Raw genomic sequence first — 26,240 nt, 5'->3', positions numbered from 1 at the left:
GGAATGTGTTTTGGGGTGTCATTTTACATATACCCATGCTGGGTGAGATAAATATCTTGGTCAAATGCCAACTTTGTATTAAAAAAATGGGAAAAGTTGTCCGCTAACTTGTGACAAAAAATAAAAAGTTCTATGAACTCACTATGCCCATCAGCGAATACCTTAGGGTGTCTACTTTCCGAAATGGGGTCATTTGTGGGGTGTTTGTACTGTCTGGGCATTGTAGAACCTCAGGAAACATGACAGGTGCTCAGAAAGTCAGAGCTGCTTCAAAAAGCGGAAATTCACATTTTTGTACCATAGTTTGTAAACGCTATAACTTTTACCCAAACCATTTTTTTTTTACCCAAACATTTTTTTTTTATCAAAGACATGTAGAACAATAAATTTAGAGAAAATATAAATTTATATTAATTTATAAATTTATATATGGATGTCGTTTTTTTTGCAAAATTTTACAACTGAAAGTGAAAACTGTCAATTTTTTGCAAAAAATTTCGGTAAATTTCGATTAATAACAAAAAAAGTAAAAATGTCAGCAGCAATGAAATACCACCAAATGAAAGCTCTATTAGTGAGAAGAAAAGGAGGTAAAATTCATTTGGGTGGTAAGTTGCATGACCGAGCAATAAACGGTGAAAGTAGTGTAGGTCAGAAGTGTAAAAAGTGGCCTTGTCATTAAGGCCTCATGCACACGACCGTTTTTTTTTGCGGTCCGCAAAACGGATATCCGTTGTTCCGTGATCCGTGACCGTTTTTTCTTCCGTGGGTCTTCCTTGATTTTTGGAGGATCCACGGACATGAAAAGTGAAAAAAAAAACTAAGTCAAGTTTGCATTGAAAATGATAGGAAAAACGGACGCAGATCACGGACACGGATCACGGACACGGATCACGGACGCGGATGACTATCTTGTGTGCATCCGTGATTTTTCACGGACCCATTGACTTGAGTGGGTCCGTGAACCGTTGTCAGTGAAAAAAATAGGACAGGTCCTATTTTTTTCACGGACTGGAAAAACGGATCACGGACGCGGAAGCCAAACGGTGCATTTTCCGATTTTTCCACAGACCCATTGAAAGTCAATGGGTCCGCGAAAAAAAACGGAAAACGGAACAACGGCCGCGGATGCACACAACGGTCGTGTGCATGAGGCCTTAGGGTGTTTAAGCTAGGGGGGCTGAATTAATGGATCCTCAAAAAAAAAGGATGCAATACGGATGTCACACGGACGTCATCCGTATTTTTTGTGGGTCTGCAAAATACATATGGTCATGTGCATGAGCCCTAAGGTGCAGTCGTGGTGCATTTGGGTCGTGGCTGTGCTGCAATCAGGAACGGCGTGTCCAAACAACCAGGATTAGAAAAACATGGCTGCACAAACAGCGCCACCCCTGTCCATGTCTGGTATTGCAGCTCAGCTCTGTTGCAGTCAAAGGAGAAGAGCTGCAATACCGCATACAACCTGTGGACAGGGGTGGCGCTGTTTTTAGTCGCAGTTTTTTGCAGATTGGTGAACTTCAGCCCATCTTTGCTTCTGAGAGACTCTGCCTCATACCCGGTCATGTGAATTACTTGCAAATTGCTCCCCCAGTTTTTTTTTGTATCACTACCACTAACTTTTGTTTCCCCTTTGCCAACTTTTTTCAGATACGTTGTTGCAATCAAGTTCTAAATGAGTTAATTCTTTCATGAAATGCTAAAATATCTCATCTTCATCATTTGATATGTGTCCTGTGATCAATTCTGTATAAAGTATGGCTCTATGAGATCTGCAGGTCATTGAACTCTGCTTTTACTTACATTTTATAAAGCGCCCTAACTTTTTTTGGAATTGGTGCTGTCTGTAACGTGCAGTGATTTGCAGCTGTAATCAGGGTATTTATGGCCACTTTTGCAGCACCTTTTACACTTTTTCCAACATAGAAGTCCAATGAAGTGGGTGAGGCCAAGGGGGACTTATTATTACAATTTTTTAAATTAAAATTTCTTCTGATCAATAAAAAATAAAAAAATAAATTTCATCAGAAATCTAAGGCGTTGCACTTTGCGTTCTGTGTTACTCAGAGGGGTTTAAACACATGTACTGGTAAACTGGTGGGGTATACCAAATTTTGTTATAGGGCCCTATGAGATTTGTGTATGCCCGTGACTCCAGCTGTTGTGAAACTACAACTCCCAGCATGCTCCGTTCACCTCTGTGGGAGTTCTGAGAACAGCGAAGGAAGTGTGCATGATGAGAGTGGTAGTTTCACAGGAGGTAGTTAATCCCTGCCTTAAATTAATTTGGCTCACATTTTCCTTGGTTATTAAAATGGGGATTGGACTTTCCAGGAATAGATATTGAGGTTGTGTTTTGCGTAGGAGGCTCTGGCCACCAGGGGGCAGCGCACTGGGTAACCAGCTCTGCTCTACAGGATGCCTTTGTGTTTTACTTCCGTTGTAGACAAATTCCTTTTGCAGGGACGTTATATCAGCGCTACCTCTGTATTAATATCAGAGTAATATTTCACGTGTGACAGCACATTATAATATCTCATTTACATAAGTCACTATAAAGAAGAGGAACATGAGCAGAAACTGTAATAAAAAATATTTATTTGAAAGGTGCCTGAAAATGAACATTTTGTCTCATACTCATAAAGCTGCCATTTAATACTCTTCTCCCTCCTCTCCTTCTCCCTCTCCTTCCACGCTGTCAGTGCCGACCTCCTCATAATCCTTCTCCAGGGCGGCCATGTCCTCCCGAGCCTCAGAAAACTCTCCTTCCTCCATACCCTCACCCACATACCAGTGCACAAAGGCACGCTTGGCATACATCAGGTCAAACTTGTGGTCCAGGCGAGCCCAGGCCTCGGCAATGGCGGTGGTGTTACTCAACATGCACACTGCCCGCTGCACCTTGGCCAGGTCTCCACCGGGAACCACAGTCGGTGGTTGGTAATTGATACCAACTTTGAAGCCTGTTGGGCACCAGTCCACAAACTGGATGGTGCGCTTGGTCTTGATGGTGGCAATAGCGGCATTGACATCCTTGGGGACAACATCACCGCGGTACAAGAGGCAGCAGGCCATGTATTTGCCATGTCTGGGGTCACATTTCACCATCTGGTTGGCCGGCTCGAAGCAAGCGTTGGTGATCTCAGACACAGAGAGCTGCTCATGGTAAGCTTTCTCTGCAGAGATGACAGGGGCATAGGTGGCCAGTGGGAAGTGGATACGGGGGTAGGGCACCAGGTTGGTCTGGAACTCTGTCAAGTCCACATTCAGAGCACCATCAAACCTGAGAGAGGCTGTGATGGAGGACACGATCTGGCCGATCAGACGATTCAGGTTGGTGTAGGTTGGGCGCTCAATGTCCAGGTTCCTGCGGCATATGTCATAGATGGCCTCATTGTCCACCATGAAGGCACAGTCTGAGTGCTCCAGGGTGGTGTGGGTGGTGAGGATGGCGTTATAGGGTTCAACAACCGCTGTGGAGATCTGCGGGGCAGGGTAGATAGCGAACTCTAGCTTGGACTTCTTGCCATAGTCAACAGAAAGACGTTCCATCAAGAGGGAGGTGAAGCCTGATCCAGTGCCACCACCGAAACTGTGGAAGATGAGGAAGCCCTGGAGACCTGTGCACTGGTCAGCCTAATGGAAGAGAGGCACAAAAGAAAGTTACTAAATTAACAATGACCATCAGATGGAAAAATGAAGCCAGGGTCTAATGTTCCCCTCATGGTGCTGCCCCTAATAGACTCTTCTCTAAAGCTAAAAATAAAACCAAGACCCTGTCTCATTGTTCCTCAAGATCTTCAGAATTCTCCCATGATGGTTGGTTACATTGATGAGTAGGATGTCAGAATTCATGAAGATCTCAATAAACTCACCAGCTTGCGGACCCTGTCCAGCACCAGGTCAATGATCTCCTTGCCAATGGTGTAATGACCACGGGCGTAGTTATTGGCGGCGTCCTCCTTACCGGTGATGAGCTGCTCGGGGTGGAACAGTTGTCTGTAGGTTCCAGTTCTCACCTCATCTGTAGGAGAGAAATAACAGAGGTTTCTATGTGAGATCCAGAACCATCCGTCCCACTCATCTCCCCAGATCTTCACTGATGTCTCTTCTATCCCACCCTCACATACAATCAGATCTGATGTACTCACCGATCACAGTGGGCTCCAGGTCCACAAACACAGCGCGGGGGACATGTTTACCAGCCCCCGTCTCACTGAAGAAGGTGTTGAAGGAATCGTCTCCTCCACCGATGGTCTTGTCGCTGGGCATTTGCCCGTCCGGCTGGATGCCATGTTCCAGGCAGTACAACTCCCAACAGGCATTGCCAATCTGGACTCCAGCCTGGCCAACGTGGACTGAGATGCATTCCCTCTGTATGGGGGGGGAAGGGGGATATGGTGAGGGTTATATTTCTATGACAAGGTGTTTCTTACTATAGGCTGGAAGGTTAGTACATACCGACACACAGGATAGGACAGTATAGACTGACACAGGCAGACACACTGCACATAGGGCAGTACTAACTAATATATATACACACTATACACATATATATAGGACAGCATAGACTGATGCAGTTACACACTAGGACGGTATACAATGATATAGTCAGACATCACATGAAGAGGACGGTACAGGCCATGTCTGATATATAATACATTGGTAGGACAGTGTAGACTGACACACCCATACACTGACTAGATAAGTATCTTGTACTAATATATGGAGAAAAAGCCCCATACACATGAGAATGATGTATAATGGCAGCCGAATGGTAAACTGATACAGATACACAGACGAGATCTAACAGATGAGATTGTATAGATGAAATCAGATTGGGCACTGACACAGGTGATACTATAGCCATACATATAACATAAAACACATTTGTAACGTGAAAGCTCAGATCTGGTAGATACGATTGTAAAGATCAGATTGTACAGTTTAAATCAGATAAATGAGGTTGGACACTTATACATGTGATGCAGATAGATCAGATTGTACAGATGAGATTGTACAGATGAGATTGGGCACTCACCATGATTTTGTCTGCAGATTTCCCGGCTCCGATGAGTTATGTCTTCGGATTATGGAGTAGTTCTGTCCTCTCTCCGCTCTCCTCTCTCTATATATAGGAGTCACGGTCTGAAGAGTCCTTAGTAACAGGAGGAGGTGACAGGAGTCCGGGGCAGGTGACCCCCCCCCCCCCCCCCCCCCTCCTCCTGTCTCCAGGACACAAGAGCCCTGCCCTGTGTATAACACAACACAACTGTTACCAGGTACAATGCTGCACAATGTGACCCCCAGGGCAGGAAGCCGGGAGTCAAAACACAAGAAGAGAATGGAGGGAAGAAGAGAGGGAAACCCTGATAGAGGGGAAGCGGGGGGGGGGGGGGGGTTATAACACCACTTGGGGTTCATAGATCTTAGGGTTTAACATTTAGTATTTTGGTGAGAAAGCAGAAGGAAAAGCCCCCCTTGATTTTGTGAAATACCGTAATCCTGTGACTTTATTCCACTGGTCGTAATGTTTTGCGGTTATACCAGAAATGTAAAGTTATTTTTCAGTTTTATTCTATAAAACTGAAAAACTGGGTCTGTAAAAAAAACGGAAGTTACTCCGCGTGCATTCCGTTTCCGTATGTCCATTCCGCAAAACAGTAGAACATGTCCTATTATTGCCCGCATTAAAGACAAGGACAGGACTGTTCTATTAGGGGCCGGCAGTTCCATTCCGCAAAATACGGAATGCACACGGACGTCACCCGTATTTGACGTCACCCGTATTTGTTGCGGAGACGTGTTTTGAGGACCGCAAAATACATACGGTCGTGTGCATGAGCCCTTACTCTGATTCTCAAAAGTTTCTAGAAAAAGAGGAGCTGCAAAGTGCGCCAAATTCACTAAGGCCCCCTGCACACGAACGTGTGCTTCCCGTTGCTGTATTGCGGACCGCATTTGCGGATCCGCAATACACAGGTGCCGTTCCGTGGGCATTCCGCATCATGGATGCAGACCCATTCACTTGAATGGGTCCGCAAATCCGGAGATGCGGAATGGTACGGAACGGAAGCACGGAACGGAACCCTATGGAAGCACTACGGAGTGCTTCCGTGGGGTTTCGTCCCGTACTTCCGTTCCGCAAAAAGATAGAACATGTCCTATCTTTTTGCGGAACGGCCGGATCGCGGACCCATTCAAGTGAATGGGTCAGCGATCCGCTGTGGCTGTCCCACGGACTGTGTTCGTGCATTGCGGCCCGCATTTTGCAGCCCGCAGCACGACCACGGGGCGCACACGTTCGTGTGCAGGGGGGCCTAAGAAAGAGCATTTCTATGGTATGAAATACAAAATGTCAGCTTCGAGGTGGAGTAAGCCCTCTTTCACACGACCGTATGGCTATTTCAGTGTTTTGCGGTCCGTTTTTCACGGATCCGTTGTTCCGTTTTTTGTTTCCCTTGTGTTTCCGTTCCGTTTTTCCGTATGGCATATACAGTATACAGCAATTACATAGAAAAAATTGGGCTGGGCATAAAATTTTCAATAGATGGTTCCGCAAAAACGGAACGGATGTGGAAGACATACGGATGCATTCCGTCTTTTTTGCGGACCCATTGACTTGAATGGAGTCACGGAACGTGATTTGCGGGCAATAATAGGACATGTTCTATCTTTCAACGGAACGGAAAAACGGAAATACGGAAACGGAATGCATACGGAGTACATTCCGTTTTTTTTTTTGCGGACCCATTGAAATGAATGGTTCCGTATACGGAACGCAAAAAACGTCCCCAAAACGGAAAAAAAAACGGTAGTGTGAAAGAGGCCTAAGGGAAGGAAAACGAGCGTGTCTGCGCTAACTCGTCATGCCCCCTGCGCCATTAGGAATAATTTGGCTCAATTTGCGCCATTTTTGCCACCACACAACAATGACTTTTGTGACACAACCTGCTCAGCTGGAATTTTACATTCTGCATTTTAAATAAATGCGACCCCCAGGGCGGGAAGCTGGGAGTCAAAACACAAGGACAGGATGGAGGGAGACAGAGAGGGAAACGTGGGAATAAGGAGGGAAAAGAGCAAAAACCAGAGGAGATAACAAAATCAAGTGCAAAAGAAAAATGTATCAAATGTTACAATGTTCTACAAATATGTAATAAATAGAAACAGATCCATAGGTTATTTTTGTTATTATTTCACGTGTGGTTTCAAGGGGACGTCCACCATCCACCTTCATCTTCGGCCTTGTACAGCTGCAGTAACGAGGCTTCATGAGTTGGAATCTGCAGTAACGGTGACATAGTCCCTTTATAATACACCATTAGTCTATAGCAGGGCCAGAGGGATTTTGGTGCCCCAGGTGGAGCTGGCAAATTGCAGACACTGTTCAGCGCCAGGACCTAGTGCAGCGCAGGCGCCTGGAGAAGACCGGGGAGCGGTGAGTAATGCCAGAATAGGACTAGGAGCTCCATACTCACCTCTCCCTGGGCTTCCTGTACTAATGAGCGCCTCAGGACTCATTAATTGCTCCCCATCTTACAGTTAGTGATGTGGCGCCCTAGACGGACATCTACCCTTGCCAACCCGTCAGCCATGCTCTGGTCTGTAGTCACCATAATCTGTGTCGCACTCCTTGTAGCTGAACCATTATACCACAGGAGGGTCTGCGGGCCCTGTAGTCGGAGGGCCCCCATTGCTACTGTGTCAGCAATGATTTATTCTTCATGCTGCAGGTGGCTCCAGCTCTGCTATTACAGGGCTGTGAAGTGTTTGTCATGTTCTGGTGTAACACTGTAATACCTGGTATAAAGCAGTCGGATACAAGCTGAATACAGTGAGATTCTTTAATCCGGCATCTCATAGCTGGGAAATCTGATAATCCGGCATTCGGCTCCATCACAGAAAGAGAAAAACGAGGAAAGAACCAAAACCAATGACGTGAGTTTGATATCACTTTCTGTTACCATCTGATAATCCAGAATGAAAAGTAGGCGCCGATCACATCCAATTGGTGCTGGATTACAGGAGTAGAATATTGATGACCAATCCATCTAATTCTAAGTTCAGATTTGGGGGACCATCGAGGGGGGAATTATTTTTTATTTTTATTTTTTACAACTGATCTAAATGGATTGGAGAACCGATGGGATTTGGCATCAATTTCCACTATTTTGCATCTGTTTTTTCGCATTTGCATTTTGCGCGTTCTGTCCCTTTAAGGCCTCTTTCCCAAGGGGCGTGTGCACCCCGGTGCCGTATTGCGGACCGCATTTGCGGATCCACAATACATGGGCGCCGTTCTGTGGGCATTCCGCGAATCACGGATGTAGACCCATTCACTTCAATGGGTCCGCAAATCCGGAGATGCGGAATGGTGCGGAACGGAACCACAGAACGGAACCCTATAGGAGCACTACGGAGTGCTTCCGTGGGGTTTCGTCCCGTACTTCCGTTCCGCAAAAAGATAGAACATGTCCTATCTTTTTGCGGAACGGCCGGATTGCGGACCCATTTAAGTGAATGGGTCCACGATCCGAATCGGCTGCCCCACGGACTGTGCTTGTGCATTGCGGCCCGCAGCACGACCACGGGGCGCACATGCCCGTGGGAAAGAGGCCTAAACCTCCATTCACATGATTTTTTATGTGCAGAGGATTTGGAAATAAGTATCTATTTTTTCACATTCTAGGGTTTGAAGTCCAGGAGGTGAGTGGGGTAACTAGAACTGACTGGGCCCCACTGCAAAGGTCGCGCCCCTCCCCCCCCCCCCAGAAACCCGTTCCTCTTGTGGCAAGTCAAGACAGCTTTCTCAGACCAGGCCTGGCGGCCCCTCTGTCCATTACCTGCACCAGGGATGCCCAACCTGTGGCCCTCCAGCTGTTGCAAAACCACAACTCCCAGCATGCCCAGACAGCCTACAGGAGGGCATGATGGGAGTTGTAGTTGCAGGTTGAGCGTCCCTGACCTACACGAATATACTGTATGTCATGTCTCTGTATATAAGGTCATTGTATGATACTGTTGAGGGAACCTGACAATAAGATCTTTCAGTCCTCCTGGGCGTGCCCCTTCTGAGTGTGGGCTCCGCAGCAGCCGCTTCCCCTATAGCTATATCCCTGCTATAAGTCATTGACAGCTCTCTCTGTATGCAAAGTCACAGAGCGAAAGCTGTCAATCACTGATAGGACCGCCTCCTGGACTTGAAACCCAGAATAAGCTCAGATATAAATGGATAAATTGCAAGTTTTACTGAATCTTTTCCCATGAAACTATACAATATATATCAATCTGTTCAGCTCCCCCTGATCTATAACATGCCAATTATTTAGCATTTTCATGTTGACAGGTTCCCTTTAAATTTGTTCATTTAATGTAGTACTGCCTCGTGAACAGCAGGTGTCCCTCTTTCATTGCAACATTTATTAAAGAGGTATTCTGGTTATATTAAAGGGGTTTTCTGAGACTTTACAACTGATGACCTATCCACAGTATCTGATTGGTGGGGGTCCGAAACCGGGGACCCCCACCAATCAACCGCAGCAGCGCCACAGACTTCTCTCAGCTTTTCCTGGGCAAAGTGACATCACGTTCATGGGTCACATGGCCTAGGAGCAGCTCAGCCCATGAGCGCTGTGCTGTGCATGGTAAGCTGTGACCTTCTCAGACATCGATCGGCGGGAGTACCGGGTGTCTGACCCCCACAGATCAGATACTGATGACCGATCCAGAGGATAGGTAATCAGTTGTAAAGACTTGGAAAACCCTTTTACGTTATCCCCTAACTACGGTACCACCTTAGAGCCAGCAGATGTCACTATTACACATTCATTAACGCTTTATGTGGTCTCCATGCACAACAGTGACCTCTGCAGGCTGTAATAAGATACTGCACTCTTGTAGCAGTAGCATTAGTACCGTACTGTTAATCTTTATAATTATAATACAAGATTTTTAAAATAATTGGTAAAAACTAACTTCCAATTGTTTTCTAAGGTTCCTGATTCTTTAAATTTAATGTCTGATCTTACATTTCATTTTGTTCTAATCCACATAAAGATCGCTCTACGATGAAATAAAGATAGCATGCTGGCTGCCTGTATCCACCACTTGGGGGAGCTCACTGTATACCATTATGAATTGAGCCCAATGATAAAACAATATGCAGCAAGCTCCTTATCTCCCCCTAGTGGTGACTACAGACAGTCAACATTTTATCATTTATATTTTACATCTATGTCTGCGCAGGAGATTTGGAGCCCTGACTGCTATAAAGACCATAAGATTAATAAAGAATTAAAAAAGGTGATAAAAGGCGGACGGTCACTAAGTCCCTGCAGATTTGTGGTTAGCATTTCTGTGGATCTTTTATTCTCGCTGTTCTGGGTTAATAATTTTGCTCATTTAGTTTAAACCTCACAGTTTTATCAAGATGAAGTGGAATTTTAATTTGATCCACTGAATATTTATCATGGCCGCGAGCCAAGAACGTCCAGACTCCGCAGTCACCATAACACTTAAGATTTATTTACTGTTAATTCCACTTCCATTATCTGCACCAAGGACCCAGGGAAACAGTCTGACCATGGAGGAAGGAAACCCTGCAGCATTCTAAATATCAGGATTTATCAAGGCGCAGGTGATGACATGTGCATTGTGTAACCTCATTTATAAAAAAAAAAAAACACCAGTGTCAGTGCGATGATTGTTACTGATGAGAATTTATAATTGTTGGAATATTAATGAATGCATGAACACTTAATACTCTTCTCCCTCCTCTCCTTCTCCCTCTCCTTCCACGCTGTCAGTGCCGACCTCCTCATAATCCTTCTCCAGGGCGGCCATGTCCTCCCGAGCCTCAGAGAACTCTCCTTCCTCCATACCCTCACCCACATACCAGTGCACAAAGGCACGCTTGGCATACATCAGGTCAAACTTGTGGTCCAGGCGAGCCCAGGCCTCGGCAATGGCGGTGGTGTTACTCAACATGCACACTGCCCGCTGCACCTTGGCCAGGTCTCCACCGGGAACCACAGTCGGTGGTTGGTAATTGATACCAACTTTGAAGCCTGTTGGGCACCAGTCCACAAACTGGATGGTGCGCTTGGTCTTGATGGTGGCAATAGCGGCATTGACATCCTTGGGGACAACATCACCTCGATATAGCATACAGCAGGCCATGTATTTGCCATGTCTGGGGTCACATTTCACCATCTGGTTGGCCGGCTCGAAGCAAGCGTTGGTGATCTCAGACACAGAGAGCTGCTCATGGTAAGCTTTCTCTGCAGAGATGACAGGGGCATAGGTGGCCAGTGGGAAGTGGATACGGGGGTAGGGCACCAGGTTGGTCTGGAACTCTGTCAAGTCCACATTCAGAGCACCATCAAACCTGAGAGAGGCTGTGATGGAGGACACGATCTGGCCGATCAGTCGGTTCAGGTTGGTGTAGGTTGGGCGCTCAATGTCCAGGTTCCTGCGGCAGATGTCATAGATGGCCTCATTGTCCACCATGAAGGCACAGTCTGAGTGCTCCAGGGTGGTGTGGGTGGTGAGGATGGCGTTATAGGGTTCAACCACTGCTGTGGAGATCTGCGGGGCAGGGTATATGGAGAACTCTAGCTTGGACTTTTTGCCATAGTCAACAGAGAGACGTTCCATCAAGAGGGAGGTGAAGCCTGATCCAGTGCCACCACCGAAACTGTGGAAGATGAGGAAGCCCTGGAGACCTGTGCACTGGTCAGCCTAATGGAAGAAGAGAAAGTTATTCAATTACCAATGAGCATCAGATGAAAATATGAAGCCAAGGTCTAAAGTTTTCCCCCATGGTGCTGCCCATAGCAATCAGGCTGAGGATAGAAACAAGACTCGGACTGGTTGTCCCTAAGATATCTCTTTAATTCTCCATTGATGGTCAATTGAATTGTCAAGTAGGCTCTACATTTCAGGATTCATGATAATCTCAGTGAACTCACCAGCTTGCGGACCCTGTCCAGCACCAGGTCAATGATCTCCTTGCCAATGGTGTAATGACCACGGGCATAGTTATTGGCGGCGTCTTCCTTGCCGGTGATGAGCTGCTCCGGGTGGAACAGTTGTCTGTAGGTTCCAGTTCTCACCTCATCTGTAGGAGAGAAATAACAGAGGTTTCTATGTGAGATCCAGAACCATCCGTCCCACTCATCTCCCCAGATCTTCACTGATGTCTTTTCCATCCCACCGTCATAGACAATCAGATCTGATGTACTCACCGATCACAGTGGGCTCCAGGTCCACAAACACAGCGCGGGGGACATGTTTACCAGCCCCCGTCTCACTGAAGAAGGTGTTGAAGGAATCGTCTCCCCCACCGATGGTCTTGTCACTGGGCATCTGCCCATCCGGCTGGATGCCATGTTCAAGGCAGTACAACTCCCAGCAGGCATTGCCCATCTGGACTCCAGCCTGGCCAACGTGGACTGAGATGCATTCCCTCTGTAAGGTTATTAGGATGTGGTGTGAAAGCATGAACCAACACATTTAATATGAATGTTATATGGCAGAGAAAAACTTAGAACAGCCTTCGACACGCATGTTTCTGCAGCGGGAGCAGCCTGCAGACTATGCTGTGCTTACATCTCAGGCTCTCCAGTGTCCTGCCTGCAGTTTTCAGTTATCTATATAACCAGCTTTTGGTAGATGTAAGCGGTCACATCTCACTATCTGATGCCTGGGCAAGGGTCCCAAGGACATTAAGTTACTAAAACTAGACCAGCTTTTTGTAGCCTAGAGTAAAATAGTAAATGGAAAACAGGTAGGAGAGGGAGGAGGGGGATGCAGCTGCAGCTTCTCTCTTAGGGCTTCAGTGAAACACCATAAGGAGGGAAGAGGATGAGCATGAAAAGACAACTGATGTGCTGCTTACTGCACTGCTTCTCCTTGGGCCCCCTTAGGCACCAGATCTCAGGTATGACTGCACCCCTTTTAACTCTCAACACCAGATGCCAGGGCCAGATGGTCTTTGAGGAGCTTATTACAATTTGGTTAACCAACGTGGTCACTATAAGAATTGCAGAGGTGGCTGCCATAGATGGGTCCTGCTGCCTGGGAAAGCCAAATCTCCCCACTGTGTTGCATTGATGCCCTAAAGCAGGGATGGCCAACCTGCGGCCCTCCAGCTGTTTCAAAACTACAACTCCCAGCATGCAAAGACTGCCTACAACTATCAGCCTACAGCAGGGCATGGTGGGAATTGTAGTTTTACAACAGCTGGAGAGCCTCAGGTTGGCCAGCCCTGCCCTAAAGCTTTAAGTCACTCCTGCAGTACTGATCCTCAATTACATCCCGTATAATACTCCAGAGCAGCATTCACAATTCTGCAGGCTTCAGGGCTGAAATCTCCCAGCTTTCTCTGGTGATTTATGGGCATGCAGTCTTTACAGCAGATACTGCACAGCATTTTGATGTAGGAATAACAAATTGCCCACTCCTCAGACTATAGGGACTGTCAGGGGTGTGTGTAAATAGCAGGCTTGCTGACTGTTTCCATTTACAGTCAGCAAAATTGCAAATGCAATAAGGAATGTAACAGCGAACCTATATTTGAAATCCCATATGGACAAGTTAAAATAATGTATGAAATATGGAAAATAGAATATTAACCCTCCCCACTACCACCACCACCACCTTCCTCCAGTTGGGGTGGGCCAGTATCGGATCCTCATTATAAGACCACTTTCAGTCACTCACCATGATGTTGATGTGTATTTCCCAGATAAAAGTTCTGACTTTGAGGCTGCTGCGGCCCAAGACGTCGTGGCTGATCTTTATATAACGTTGGAGGCAGGAGTGCCCCAGTAACTGGATATATTGCTTAGAAGAATGGCCGAGTGTCTCCAAGACGCAACATCCCCAGCAATGAACAATCAAACCATTCCAATTAATACTAGGCAGCAATTTGTCGTTGTGAAGAATGGAAAAGTAAAAGCTTTAGAATTTGATACAATGTATCAGTGGTCGCCGTAGAAACCGGGCTCCCTGGTAATAATGTATCAACAAATGCATCAATAGGTGTTAACAAAGCCACTGGATCAGATTGCAACTGAATGTCCTCCATCATAGAATCACAAGCAAAAAGCCAGCCATTCACACAGGACAGCTGACAGCTATCGCTCCAGATCCCCTCATACACATGTCTGCACAGCTCGGCCGAGTATGCATGTGTTCCCAGTAGGAAGAGGGGGAAGGGAGCAGATGCCAAACTCTTCTGACAGCAGCTTATCTCTCCAAGAACAAAATGGTTAGGCGTGTTAATATCTGACCTCCCTCAACGACTGCCATCAGGGAAGATTTGGGAGGCCCCCATACACATTAGATGGTCTGCCGCTAGAATGAGAGTCCTACTCTGTACAAAGCAGAGCAGTAATGCGGCCGTGGCATGAGACGTGGTCACAAATGGGGCTCAGCGCAATGCGGTCATTGTAGTTCGTGCAAGGCTGTCATCAAAACGGATACTTTTAGTGACTCGTCTGGTCAACAAATTTACAACATTGTGCATTTCATCAATTGCAGCACATCAGGGGTTATATATTATGCCGTTTGACCAAACTATAAGAAAAAACCTCAAATTGGGTATATAGATACACTGGGGTCTAGTATGATATACTGAGCCAACCAACAAAAAAAAACAATAACCCCATATAGAATAAGAGAGCACACATATAAAATATACAGTACAGACCAAAAGTTTGGACACACATTCTCATTCAAAGAGTTTTCTTTATTTTCATGACTATGAAGGCATCAAAACTATGAATTAACACATGTGGAATTATATACATAACAAACAAGTGTGAAACAACTGAAAATATGTCATATTCTAGGTTCTTCAAAGTAGCCACCTTTTGCTTTGATTACTGCTTTGCACACTCTTGGCATTCTCTTGATGAGCTTCAAGAGGTAGTCCCCTGAAATGGTTTTCACTTCACAGGTGTGCCCTGTCAGGTTTAATAAGTGGGATTTCTTGCCTTATAAATGGGGTTGGGACCATCAGTGGCGTTGAGGAGAAGTCAGGTGGATACACAGCTGGACCGCAGAGTGAAGGCAAAAGGGCCAACAAGTGCTAAGCATCTCTGGGAACTCCTTCAAGACTGTTGGAAGACCATTTCAGGGGACTACCTCTTGAAGCTCATCAAGAGAATGCCAAGAGTGTGCAAAGCAGTAATCAAAGCAAAAGGTGGCTACTTTGAAGAACCTAGAATATGACATATTTTCAGTTGTTTCACACTTGTTTGTTATGTATATAATTCCACATGTGTTAATTCATAGTTTTGATGCCTTCATAGTCATGAAAATAAAGAAAACTCTTTGAATGAGAAGGTGTGTCCCAACTTTTGGTCTGTACTGTATGTAGTTTATTAAAGACACATTAAATGACAATAAATATAACATAAAGGCACAAAGTAAAGGGGGTGGTGGGACCAAAATCAACCTCCCTCACATATACCGGACTAACAGGGAAAAGGGGGTCACAGACATTGGGTATAAAGCAGCATACTTATGGGAGAGCTGTAAGTTCACCCAAAGTAACCTATAACCATGTGTATGCTACATACAATAATACAAAAAATTCAATGTGGTCACACACAGCACACCTACCCCCCAATGGTAACATAGATGGCAATCCGATAAATGCGGATTACCAAATAGTAACACAATCAAGGGCAGAGCAGGAATGCTGTGTGTAAGCAATAAATCATACTGAATTAACAAAGTAACAATGCATGAAACAAAAACACAAATCACCCATGGTATGCCGGAACCCAAGGTCTGTGACCAGAGATGCACCTCGACGCGCGTTTCGCCAAGAAAGGCTTCGTCAGGAGGTGCGCTGTGTGTGACCACATTGACTTTTTGGTATTACTGTATGTAGCATACACATGGTTATAGGTTACTTTGGGTGAACTTACAGCTCTCCCACTAGTATGCAGCTTTATACCCAATGTCTGTGACCCCCCTTTTACCTGTTAGTCCGGTATATGTGAGGGAGGTTGATTTTGGTCCCACCACATGGGGCGCACCACCACCCCCTTTACTTTGTGCCTTTAGGTTATATATTATGCCCCCTGTCCATGTGGACTCCTATATGTCGGTATGACCACACGTGAATTCCGCATTCGTATTTACGAACACCAGGGGGACATACGAGCAGCTGCTAAGATCAGCAATTTGGAGAAGGATAAAATTGCAAAAAAACTGAAACCAATAGCGACACATTTTTAGAGAGAAACATGATAATCGATGGCAAGATCTACATTTTCGTGGAATCGACAAGGTGGCCCTGGGTTCAAGGGGGGATGATCTATTCAGACTGATGGAACAAGTGGATAGTGAAGCTCAAAACACAACCACCACATGGTCTCAATGGCAAGATACCCTTTGCGTCTTTCTTATAAGGATTGGTCTCAATCTTAGTTTTTTACCTTTTTTCCATTTTTTGTTGTATGTCAACTGAGCTGGTGCTTCTTGTATGATTGATAAGTTATGGCTCTAACTATTTTAGGTTGGTTCTCTAGGCCTCCATCATCCATCTGTGTGATTAATGGGCAGTGAATGTCTGATTGAATTTTGAGGCATGGCAGTTAGTGAATAGGACAATCATCCCCTTGGTATGTGGTGAGTGAGTGGACCCAGAATTCCCTTGTCCATGTGGCTGATTGGCTTTACGTAGGTCCTGGTACTGCATGGTGTTTTAATTGGTTTATATCTTTTTTCTTTTTGTCTGTTTTTACTTGTGCTTCACTCTTCACCTTCTCAGTTTCACCTCATTATACCGAATGATGGTTAGTAACCGGTTGTATTTTTCCTGGTGTTTTTGTGTCCCTGGGTGTGTTCAGCGCATCATATTTTGTCAGGCGACATCCAGGTGTTAGCGCCACCTATTTTGGTTCTCACCACCTTCATGCACTCATCATTTTCACCTTGTGTACGTTCACCTCGTTTTCTGTGCACCACACTCGTTTCTACATCACTATTTTCTGTTTTTCTCTTTTTTATTGTCTTATCGTTCGTTTTCCATATTGTAACCACATGCAGATAAGGAGGCTGGTTTTAAAGTCAGTATGAAACTGAGTCTGCTTATATAGAACCTAACAGTAGCCATTTGGCTCCAGGAGAAGTATATGGTGGGCTCAGCGTGCATGTTGGTACTTGCATCCCTGGATCCGATGAAAGCTGTAATGGCACCGGACGGGGTTAAAAGCAGAGTGTGCTTGGCGTGCATGCTGCACCTGCATTCCCTGGACTTTGTGTGGCTATCGTGGCCCATAAACAGGTAGGAACTAGTGTTAGGGACCACTCCATAGAGGCGACCTTGACGTGGTGAGTGGCTTATTACGCTTTGGCCAAAATGTACACCAATGCCTCATCCAGCATGGAGGCAGGACAGAGTATTGGATGTAGTGTGCGATCACATTTGTATTTTGCGTTTGTACATGCAGATATATGCTGCAATATTTTCTATAAATTATTCATTTCATTATCACTTTTTTTCATAATATGAACACAGTCCACTTCAGTTTTGTTTTCCTTCCCTACCCTTTTTTTTCTTCTTTTTCTTTTTCCTTTATTTTCTCTTTTCTCTTCTTTTCTTTTTTTCATTTTTCCTTTTTACCATGATCATGCTCTTCACCATTCACTCTGAACTATCACATATGAATTTTACACCCACTTATACACCTTTTTTGGTTTTTCAGTTTTACCATGATTATTTTTTTTCATTATTCATTTTTGATTACTACATATGAATTCTACAGCCATTCACACACTTTATATTATGATTATTGCATTCATACAGTATTTGGTATTATTAGCAATTTTGTAGTTTTGATTTATATTGTATAACATTAATTTAATATGTTCATGTTATTATGTAGCAGTAATCATCACTGGCACTCCTTATCATGTATCTATATATACACATTAATTGATACCTTAGGGGTCATTATACACACTAAACTTACAACAAACAATCAATATGTTTTAGGTAAATTGTGCATTTTTTGATCATCTATCCAATACACATTCCATAACTGTTTATGTGGATGATGATTTATTTATGCTAATTTACACTTTCTATAGATGAACTCTATTTTTAATATGCATTGTCCCATTGTGGGACACACACCATGGGGACTAGTTATTAATCATATTGGTTCAATCTCATTTCTTGCGCCCCCGCACCATTTCCAGCTTCCACTCCCTCATCCAACAGGGTGGCCGCGGTGCGCCTTTTCTTCTGCGCATGCACCCCGGGGTGCGAGTGCGTCCCGTTGCTCGGTGACGACGCAGATCACGCACTTGTGCGTGGTCCTCCTCTTCCGGACCAGGTGGCGCGCTTGCGCCCGCGGTGCACATGGGCAGGGATTCAGGCACCATATAGCTTTACTGTATTGTTATTGGTATTACCTCATGTTGATGCACATGTCTTGAACGCTTTATGGGGTCTCCACATATACGTTGTTGGACACCCGCAGTGTACTTTAAATTGCATCGCATGTGCCTATACCTGCTGGCAATATAGCATGGTGTAATAAACATTTTGCTGATCTGACCCTTTTTGCACTTGCACTTTATATAATGGTCGGCCGACCACGCACCACCAGCCTGTTTGGTATTTAGCTATGTTTTTATTTATTGTGCTATGTCAATCATGTGTATTTTGTTGGCTATAATAAAATCATGTATTTATCTGCTATACTTTGTTGTTGCTCATCTATTTAGTTAATATGGAGAGGATCCATATATCCTTATAGGAGTTTGTACCTTGTTCATATATGGGTTTAGTGGGAATTAGCTTTGGTTTCTCTGTGTTACAGTATTTGTCTTTGGGCTAAACCTAAGGGACTTATACTGCCAGTCCCCTGGTATTCACCCTTTAACCCCTGGACAGGAATCTCAACTTCACTTTGGGGGAACCACCAAGCCTCCACCTTCTGGAGTAGTCTCTATATGGTTGACAGCTGGCGCACGTCGGTCAGAGACACCAATGCAGAGCACAGAGGGACTGGGCAGAATCGAAGTCAGAGAAAGGTCAAGGTAAGGGCTGGCACAGTCCTTACAATACAGGTAAACAGGCAGTAACCAGGCAGCAAAGGGCCAGTCAGGCAGAGATTGGTACACAGGCAGACAACAGAACCGAACACTTTTGCAGGGAGCTTAGCAAGCTAAAGCATGTTTTGCTCAAGCAATCTCTTATTGGGGAAGGTGCCTGAAATACCATAGGGTTACCAGCCATTGGCTGGTGAAGATGTGGTGCGTGTGCTAGTCCTTTAAGAGCCTGGTGGTGCATATGCATGCACCCTATAGGAACAGAAGGGGAGGCCTACATGGGGGGGGGGGGGGGGGGGGGTAGACCGAACCTGGTGGCTGGGCCCGCCCGGGGTATGGCTGCAAGAGATGAATCTAGACCACCAGGTGAGTAGAACAGAGCAGTGGTGGCAGGTCACAGTGTAACGGTTTGTAGTCTGTAACTTTGGAGACACATAGATCTGCTTACAAGCTGTATACACAAAACAGGAGGAGATTTCTAATTAAAGGGGTATTCCAGTGCTAGTTTGTGGGGGTCTACTTGTTTGAACCCCTACTGATCCCCAGAACCAAGACCGCAGCTAGGAGGAATTTAACTGGACGCCCCGCTGCTCCATTCAAACTCTGTGGCACTGATGGGCACGTGAAGCACTGGGAAGAGGCGGGCGTATCGCTATTCACTCTGGGTAATTAGGGCTGGGTTATTATTTGGTCAACAGGCCCAATCTGCTGTATGTGACCCTTGTCTGTTCTAGGGGCCCTATTACACAGCAGTATATTAGGGCAGGATGAGCACCAGTCTATGGTAAACATGTCAATCGAGGCTCGTTAGCATCAGTCTGATGCAAAGTGAATGGGGGAGGAACAATCGCTACTTAAATAATTCTGTCCCAGAAAACGAGCTTGATTATCGGCTGATTGCCGCACGCTTATACATCAATTATCAGGAACGTGCTCTCCTTCCTATGAATGTTTCTTCCCAATAATTGTCCTGCACCTCGTCCAGTCTAATAGCCACTCAATAAAGAGCTTGTGCAGCAATTTATATTGATGACCTCTCCTCGCTCAGGATAGGTCAACTATATCAGATCGGCGGGGGTCCGAGATCCGGGACCCCACTCCACGCGAGCGCTGCTTCCTCTTCATTACACTGCACTTCTTCTCAGACGTGCAGTGCAATACAATGTCTTGCTCTATTTACTTGAATGTAATTACACTACGCCACAGGAGACAGCACATAGTATAAAGACCAGGAATCAGCGCTCCTCGTCTGACAGCTGATCTGCGGGTGTCAGACATTAATGACCTGATAATAGGTCATCAATATAAATTGCTGCACAACCCCTTTAAGAGCTGATTCACACGTCCACGCTTGGATCAGGAAGCATGGGCCCTGTGTCAGCAACTTCTCCCAGACCCACCACGGCATTCCTGACCTGAACTGACTGCATTATAGTCATTTATGATTCAGTCAGTTTATATCTGATTGTGGGGCTATTATACTGTACTCACATCAGTCTCTATGATACAGTCAGTTCAGGTCAGGGGAGCCGTGGTGGGTCCAGGACATACTGCTGACACACGGCCCATGTTTCCTGGACAGAGTGCAGACGTGTCAATCAGCAAGGAGGGCTGGGAGATTTCCTCTCTAGAGCCTGAAGAATAAGTTAGTGCAGCTCTAGACTATAATACAGACTGTAATTCGGGATCAAAATAAGAGAAGTATAGTGAGTGCAGCTCTGGAGTATAATACAGGATGTAACTCAGGATCAGTACAGGATAAGTAATGTATGTACACAGTGACTGCACCAGCAGAATAGTGAGTGCAGCTCTGGAGTATAATACAGGATGCAACTCAGAATCAGTACAGGATAAGTAACGTAATGTACACAGTGACTGCACCAGCAGAATAGTGAGTGCATCTCTGGAGTATAATACTGGATGTATCTCAGGATCAGTACAGGATAAGTAATGTATGTACACAGTGACTCCACCAGCAGAATAGTGAGTGCAGCTCTGGAGTATAATACAGGATGTAACTCAGAATCAGTACAGGATAAGCAATGTAATGTATGTACACAGTGACTGCACCAGCAGAATAGTGAGTGCAGCTCTGGAGTATAATACTGGATGTATCTCAGGATCAGTACAGGATAAGTAATGTATGTACACAGTGACTGCACCAGCAGAATAGTGAGTGCAGCTCTGGAGTATAATACAGGCTGTAACTCAGAATCAGTACAGGATAAGCAATGTAATGTATGTACACAGTGACTGCACCAGCAGAATAGTGAGTGCAGCTCTGGAGTATAATACTGGATGTATCTCAGGATCAGTACAGGATAAGTAATGTATGTACACAGTGACTGCACCAGCAGAACAGTGAGTGCAGCTCTGGAGTATAATACAGGATGTAACTCAGGATCAGTACAGGATAAGTAATGTAATGTATGTACACAGTGACTGCACCATCAGAATAGTGAGTGCAGCTCTGGAGTATAATACAGGATGTAACTCAGGATCAGTGCAGGATAAGTAATGTAATGTATGTACACAGTGACTCCACCAGCAGAATAGTGAGTGCAGCTCTGGAGTATAATACTGGATGTATCTCAGGATCAGTACAGGATAAGTAATGTATGTACACAGTGACTGCACCAGCAGAATAGTGAGTGCAGCTCTGGAGTATAATACAGGCTGTAACTCAGAATCAGTACAGGATAAGTAATGTAATGTATGTACACAGTGACTGCACCAGCAGAATAGTGAGTGCAGCTCTGGAGTATAATACAGGCTGTAACTCAGAATCAGTACAGGATAAGTAATGTATGTACACAGTGACTGCACCAGCAAAATAGTGAGTGCAGCTCTGGAGTATAATACAGGATGTAACTCAGGATCAGTACAGGATAAGTAATGTAATGTATGTACACAGTGACTCTACCAGCAGAATAGTGAGTGCAGCTCTGGAGTATAATACAGGATGTAACTCAAGATTAGTACAGGATAATTAATGTATGTACACAGTGACTGCACCAGCAGAATAGTGAGTGCAGCTCTGGAGTATAATACAGGATGTAACTCAGGATCAGTACAGGAGAAGTAATGTAATGTATGTACACAGTGACTCCACCAGCAGAATAGTGAGTGTAGCTCTGGAGTATAATACAGGATGTAACTCAGGATCAGTACAGGAGAAGTAATGTAATGTATGTACACAGTGACTCTACTTGTAAGGTAGAATAATTTGATATGTAAACTGAGAAAATCTAATGGGTTGTGAGCTATGTGATATTTAACGCCTCTGCATATAGGGGCTGTACTGGTGACCATTAGATTCCTGCACACAACATCTACAACGGATATAGTTATGGCTGACAGAATCATAAATACATATTTACAGATAATATTTAGCTTTTTGTGTATTTTTTGCTCTTGGGTTATAAATATTAAAAAAGCACAAAATGAGCAGAAACTGTAATAAAAATATTTATTTGAAAGGTGCCTGAAAATGAACATTTTGTCTCATACTCATAAAGCAGCCATTTAATACTCTTCTCCCTCTTCTTCTCCCTCTCCTTCCACGCTGTCAGTGCCGACCTCCTCATAATCCTTCTCCAGGGCGGCCATGTCCTCCCGAGCCTCAGAGAACTCTCCTTCCTCCATACCCTCACCCACATACCAGTGCACAAAGGCACGCTTGGCATACATCAGGTCAAACTTGTGGTCCAGGCGAGCCCAGGCCTCGGCAATGGCGGTGGTGTTACTCAACATGCACACTGCCCGCTGAACCTTGGCCAGGTCTCCACCGGGAACCACAGTCGGTGGTTGGTAATTGATACCAACTTTGAAGCCTGTTGGGCACCAGTCCACAAACTGGATGGTGCGCTTGGTCTTGATGGTGGCAATAGCGGCATTGACATCCTTGGGGACAACATCACCGCGGTACAGCAGGCAGCAGGCCATGTATTTGCCATGTCTGGGGTCACATTTCACCATCTGGTTGGCCGGCTCAAAGCAAGCGTTGGTGATCTCAGACACAGAGAGCTGCTCATGGTAAGCTTTCTCTGCAGAGATGACAGGGGCATAGGTGGCCAGTGGGAAGTGGATACGGGGGTAGGGCACCAGGTTGGTCTGGAACTCTGTCAAGTCCACATTCAGAGCACCATCAAACCTGAGAGAGGCTGTGATGGAGGACACGATCTGGCCGATCAGACGATTCAGGTTGGTGTAGGTTGGCCGCTCAATGTCCAGGTTCCTGCGGCAGATGTCATAGATGGCCTCATTGTCTACCATGAAGGCGCAGTCTGAGTGCTCCAGGGTGGTGTGGGTGGTGAGGATGGCGTTATAGGGTTCAACCACAGCTGTGGAGATCTGCGGGGCAGGGTAGATAGCGAACTCTAGCTTGGATTTCTTGCCATAGTCAACAGAGAGACGTTCCATCAAGAGGGAGGTGAAGCCTGATCCAGTGCCACCACCGAAACTGTGGAAGATGAGGAAGCCCTGGAGACCTGTGCACTGGTCAGCCTAATGGAAGAGAGGCACAAAAGAAAGTTACTAAATTAACAATGACCATCAGATGGAAATATGAAGCCAGGGTCTAAAGTTCCCCTCATGGTGCTGCCCCTAATAGACTCTTCTCTAAAGCTAAATAAAAAAAACAAGACCCTGTCTCATTGTTCCTCAAGATCTTCTGAATTCTCCCATGATGGTTGGTTACATTGATGAGTAGGATGTCAGAATTCATGAAGATCTCAATAAACTCACCAGCTTGCGGACCCTGTCCAGCACCAGGTCAATGATCTCCTTGCCAATGGTGTAATGACCACGGGCGTAGTTATTGGCGGCGTCTTCCTTGCCGGTGATGAGCTGCTCCGGGTGGAACAGTTGTCTGTAGGTTCCAGTTCTCACCTCATCTGTAGGAGAGAAATAACAGAGGTTTCTAAGTGAGATCCAGAACCATCCGTCCCACTCATCTCCCCAGATCTTCACTGATGTCTCTTCTATCCCACCCTCACATACAATCAGATCTGATGTACTCACCGATCACAGTGGGCTCCAGGTCCACAAACACAGCGCGGGGGACATGTTTACCAGCCCCCGTCTCACTGAAGAAGGTGTTGAAGGAATCGTCTCCTCCACCGATGGTCTTGTCGCTGGGCATTTGCCCGTCCGGCTGGATGCCATGTTCCAGGCAGTACAACTCCCAGCAGGCATTGCCAATCTGGACTCCAGCCTGGCCAACGTGGACTGAGATGCATTCCCTCTGTATGGGGGGGGGGAAGGGGGATATGGTAAGGGTCAGAATTAGTCAATGCGTGGACACATTTATACACAGATGATTCATGCAGGATATTACATATACAGCACAGATGGGGTAAGACTGATACATTGTAACAATCCCACAGACACATATATGATACATGAGAGAGTCAGACGTAATTAGATTAGAGAGTTGTCCATATGGTTGATGACATTACACAGTCACATATCTAATACACGAGATTATACAGTCATACATCTAATAGATGAGATTAGAGAGTCACATATCTAACGTATAAGATTAGACAGTCACATGTTTAATGGATGAGATTAGAGAGTCCCATATCTAATAGATGAGATTAGAGAGTCACATATCTAATGTATAGGATTAGACAGTCACATGTTTAATAGATGAGATTAGAGAGTCCCATATCTAATAGATGAGATTAGAGAGTCACATATCTAACGTATAAGATTAGACAGTCACATGTTTAATGGATGAGATTAGAGAGTCCCATATCTAATAAATGAGATTAGAGAGTCACATATCTAACGTATAAGATTAGACAGTCACATGTTTAATAGATGAGATTAGAGAGTCCCATATCTAATACACGAGATTATACAGTCATACATCTAATAGATGAGATTAGAGAGTCACATATCTGAAGTATAAGATTAGACAGTCACATGTTTAATAGATGAGATTAGAGAGTCCCATATCTAATAGATGAGATTAGAGAGTCACATATCTAATGTATAGGATTAGACAGTCACATATCTAATAGAAGACACAATTTACATATATGCAACATGATAGATTACATTGGTGAGATTAAGTTGGATAGATGAGATTGTACATAGATGATAGATGAGGTTTCGCAGACATACATATAATCAGTGTGACCACAGTCATGAATATAACATATATAATACTTATCATAGCTAAAATTGGATACATTGGATTGTATAGATGAAATCAGATGAGATTTTACACTTTTGACACCTTAAATTTTATAGCCAAGACTAGAACATATAAAACACATAGATAACGTGATAGCTCAGATCAGGTGAGATTGTATAGATAAGATTGTACAAATGAGATTGTACAGATGAGATTGTATAGATGGAATTGTATAGAAAAGATTGTACAGATGAGATTGTACAGATGAGATTGTATAGAAAAGATTGTACAGATGAGATTGTATTTATGAGATTGTTTAGATGGTATTGTACAGATAAGATTGTACAGATGAGATTGGGCACTCACCATGATTTTGGCTGTAGATCTCCTGTCTCCAATGAGTTAGGTCTTGGGATGTGGAGTAGTTCTGTCCCCTCTCCGCTCTCCCCTCTCTATATATAGGAGTCACTGCCCAGAGAGTCCTTAGTAACAGGAGGAGGTGACAGGAGTCCGAGGCAGTTAACCCCCCCCCCCCCCCCCCCCCCCCAGAGCCCTGCCCTGTGTATAACACAATCCACAAGTGTTACCAGGTACAATGCTGTCACAATGTGACCCTCAGGGCTGGGAGCCAAAACACAAGAACAGGAGGGAAGCAGAGAGGGAAATCCTGACAGAGGGAAACATTGTGAATAAGGAGGGAAAAGAGCAGCCAGAGGAGCACTGACCCTGCCCGTCGGTGGATTGTGCTACTGTTAGATTGTTCATTTTCCCATCAATCTAAAAGATACAATATATTCACAAAACTCTCTCTTGTGCTGCAATGTATCACTAGGATAGAATTGCATAGACTGGATGCAACTGTAACAAACCCTCAACTGTAAAAAAAACAACAACAACAAAAAAGTACAAGGTTTCTACAGAGTTCCAGCCTCTGGATGCAAATATGAATGTTTCCAGCAAAAAGCATAAATATATTAGAGGAACTTTACATTATATTTGCGGTATTGCAGAT

The 26,240-nt window shown here is 44.9% G+C and overlaps 3 protein-coding genes across 3 annotated transcripts; all 3 read right to left on the bottom strand.

The window, feature by feature from the left end:
* Positions 1 to 2,578: 2,578 nt before the first annotated feature.
* LOC121008862 (tubulin alpha-1A chain-like) lies at positions 2,579 to 5,131 on the bottom strand. The gene is made up of 4 exons (XM_040441581.1): positions 5,042 to 5,131; positions 4,152 to 4,374; positions 3,876 to 4,024; positions 2,579 to 3,636 (listed from the first exon to the last, which is right to left on the bottom strand). Exons 1-4 carry the CDS (start codon positions 5,042 to 5,044, stop codon positions 2,653 to 2,655), a joined length of 1,359 nt encoding a protein of 452 aa, XP_040297515.1. The 5' UTR covers positions 5,045 to 5,131; the 3' UTR covers positions 2,579 to 2,652.
* A 5,625-nt stretch (positions 5,132 to 10,756) lies between these two features.
* On the bottom strand, positions 10,757 to 13,886 carry LOC121008861 (tubulin alpha-1A chain-like). The gene is made up of 4 exons (XM_040441580.1): positions 13,726 to 13,886; positions 12,249 to 12,471; positions 11,973 to 12,121; positions 10,757 to 11,742 (listed from the first exon to the last, which is right to left on the bottom strand). The coding sequence occupies exons 1-4, from the start codon at positions 13,726 to 13,728 to the stop codon at positions 10,759 to 10,761; spliced, it is 1,359 nt and encodes a 452-aa protein (XP_040297514.1). The 5' UTR covers positions 13,729 to 13,886; the 3' UTR covers positions 10,757 to 10,758.
* Positions 13,887 to 22,597: 8,711 nt separating this feature from the next.
* On the bottom strand, positions 22,598 to 25,751 carry LOC121008860 (tubulin alpha-1A chain-like). Its single transcript, XM_040441579.1, has 4 exons — positions 25,595 to 25,751; positions 24,106 to 24,328; positions 23,830 to 23,978; positions 22,598 to 23,589 (listed from the first exon to the last, which is right to left on the bottom strand). The coding sequence occupies exons 1-4, from the start codon at positions 25,595 to 25,597 to the stop codon at positions 22,609 to 22,611; spliced, it is 1,356 nt and encodes a 451-aa protein (XP_040297513.1). The 5' UTR covers positions 25,598 to 25,751; the 3' UTR covers positions 22,598 to 22,608.
* Positions 25,752 to 26,240: the final 489 nt, after the last annotated feature.

The sequence above is a fragment of the Bufo bufo genome, chromosome 7, assembly GCF_905171765.1.
Source record: "Bufo bufo chromosome 7, aBufBuf1.1, whole genome shotgun sequence".
Lineage (NCBI taxonomy): Eukaryota > Metazoa > Chordata > Amphibia > Anura > Bufonidae > Bufo > Bufo bufo.
Note: the sequence above shows the minus strand (reverse complement) of the source record. Positions and strands in the feature narration are given on the sequence as shown.

Bases quoted from the DNA above. Each gene is read 5' to 3' on its own strand.
- LOC121008862 (XM_040441581.1), bottom strand. The intron at 4,025-4,151 runs GTGAGTACATCA...TCTCTCCTACAG, and splicing joins CCTGGAGCCCACTGTGATCG to ATGAGGTGAGAACTGGAACC. The intron at 3,637-3,875 runs GTGAGTTTATTG...CTCTTCCATTAG, and splicing joins TGGACAGGGTCCGCAAGCTG to GCTGACCAGTGCACAGGTCT.
- LOC121008861 (XM_040441580.1), bottom strand. The intron at 12,122-12,248 runs GTGAGTACATCA...TCTCTCCTACAG, and splicing joins CCTGGAGCCCACTGTGATCG to ATGAGGTGAGAACTGGAACC. The intron at 11,743-11,972 runs GTGAGTTCACTG...TTCTTCCATTAG, and splicing joins TGGACAGGGTCCGCAAGCTG to GCTGACCAGTGCACAGGTCT.
- LOC121008860 (XM_040441579.1), bottom strand. The intron at 23,979-24,105 runs GTGAGTACATCA...TCTCTCCTACAG, and splicing joins CCTGGAGCCCACTGTGATCG to ATGAGGTGAGAACTGGAACC. The intron at 23,590-23,829 runs GTGAGTTTATTG...CTCTTCCATTAG, and splicing joins TGGACAGGGTCCGCAAGCTG to GCTGACCAGTGCACAGGTCT.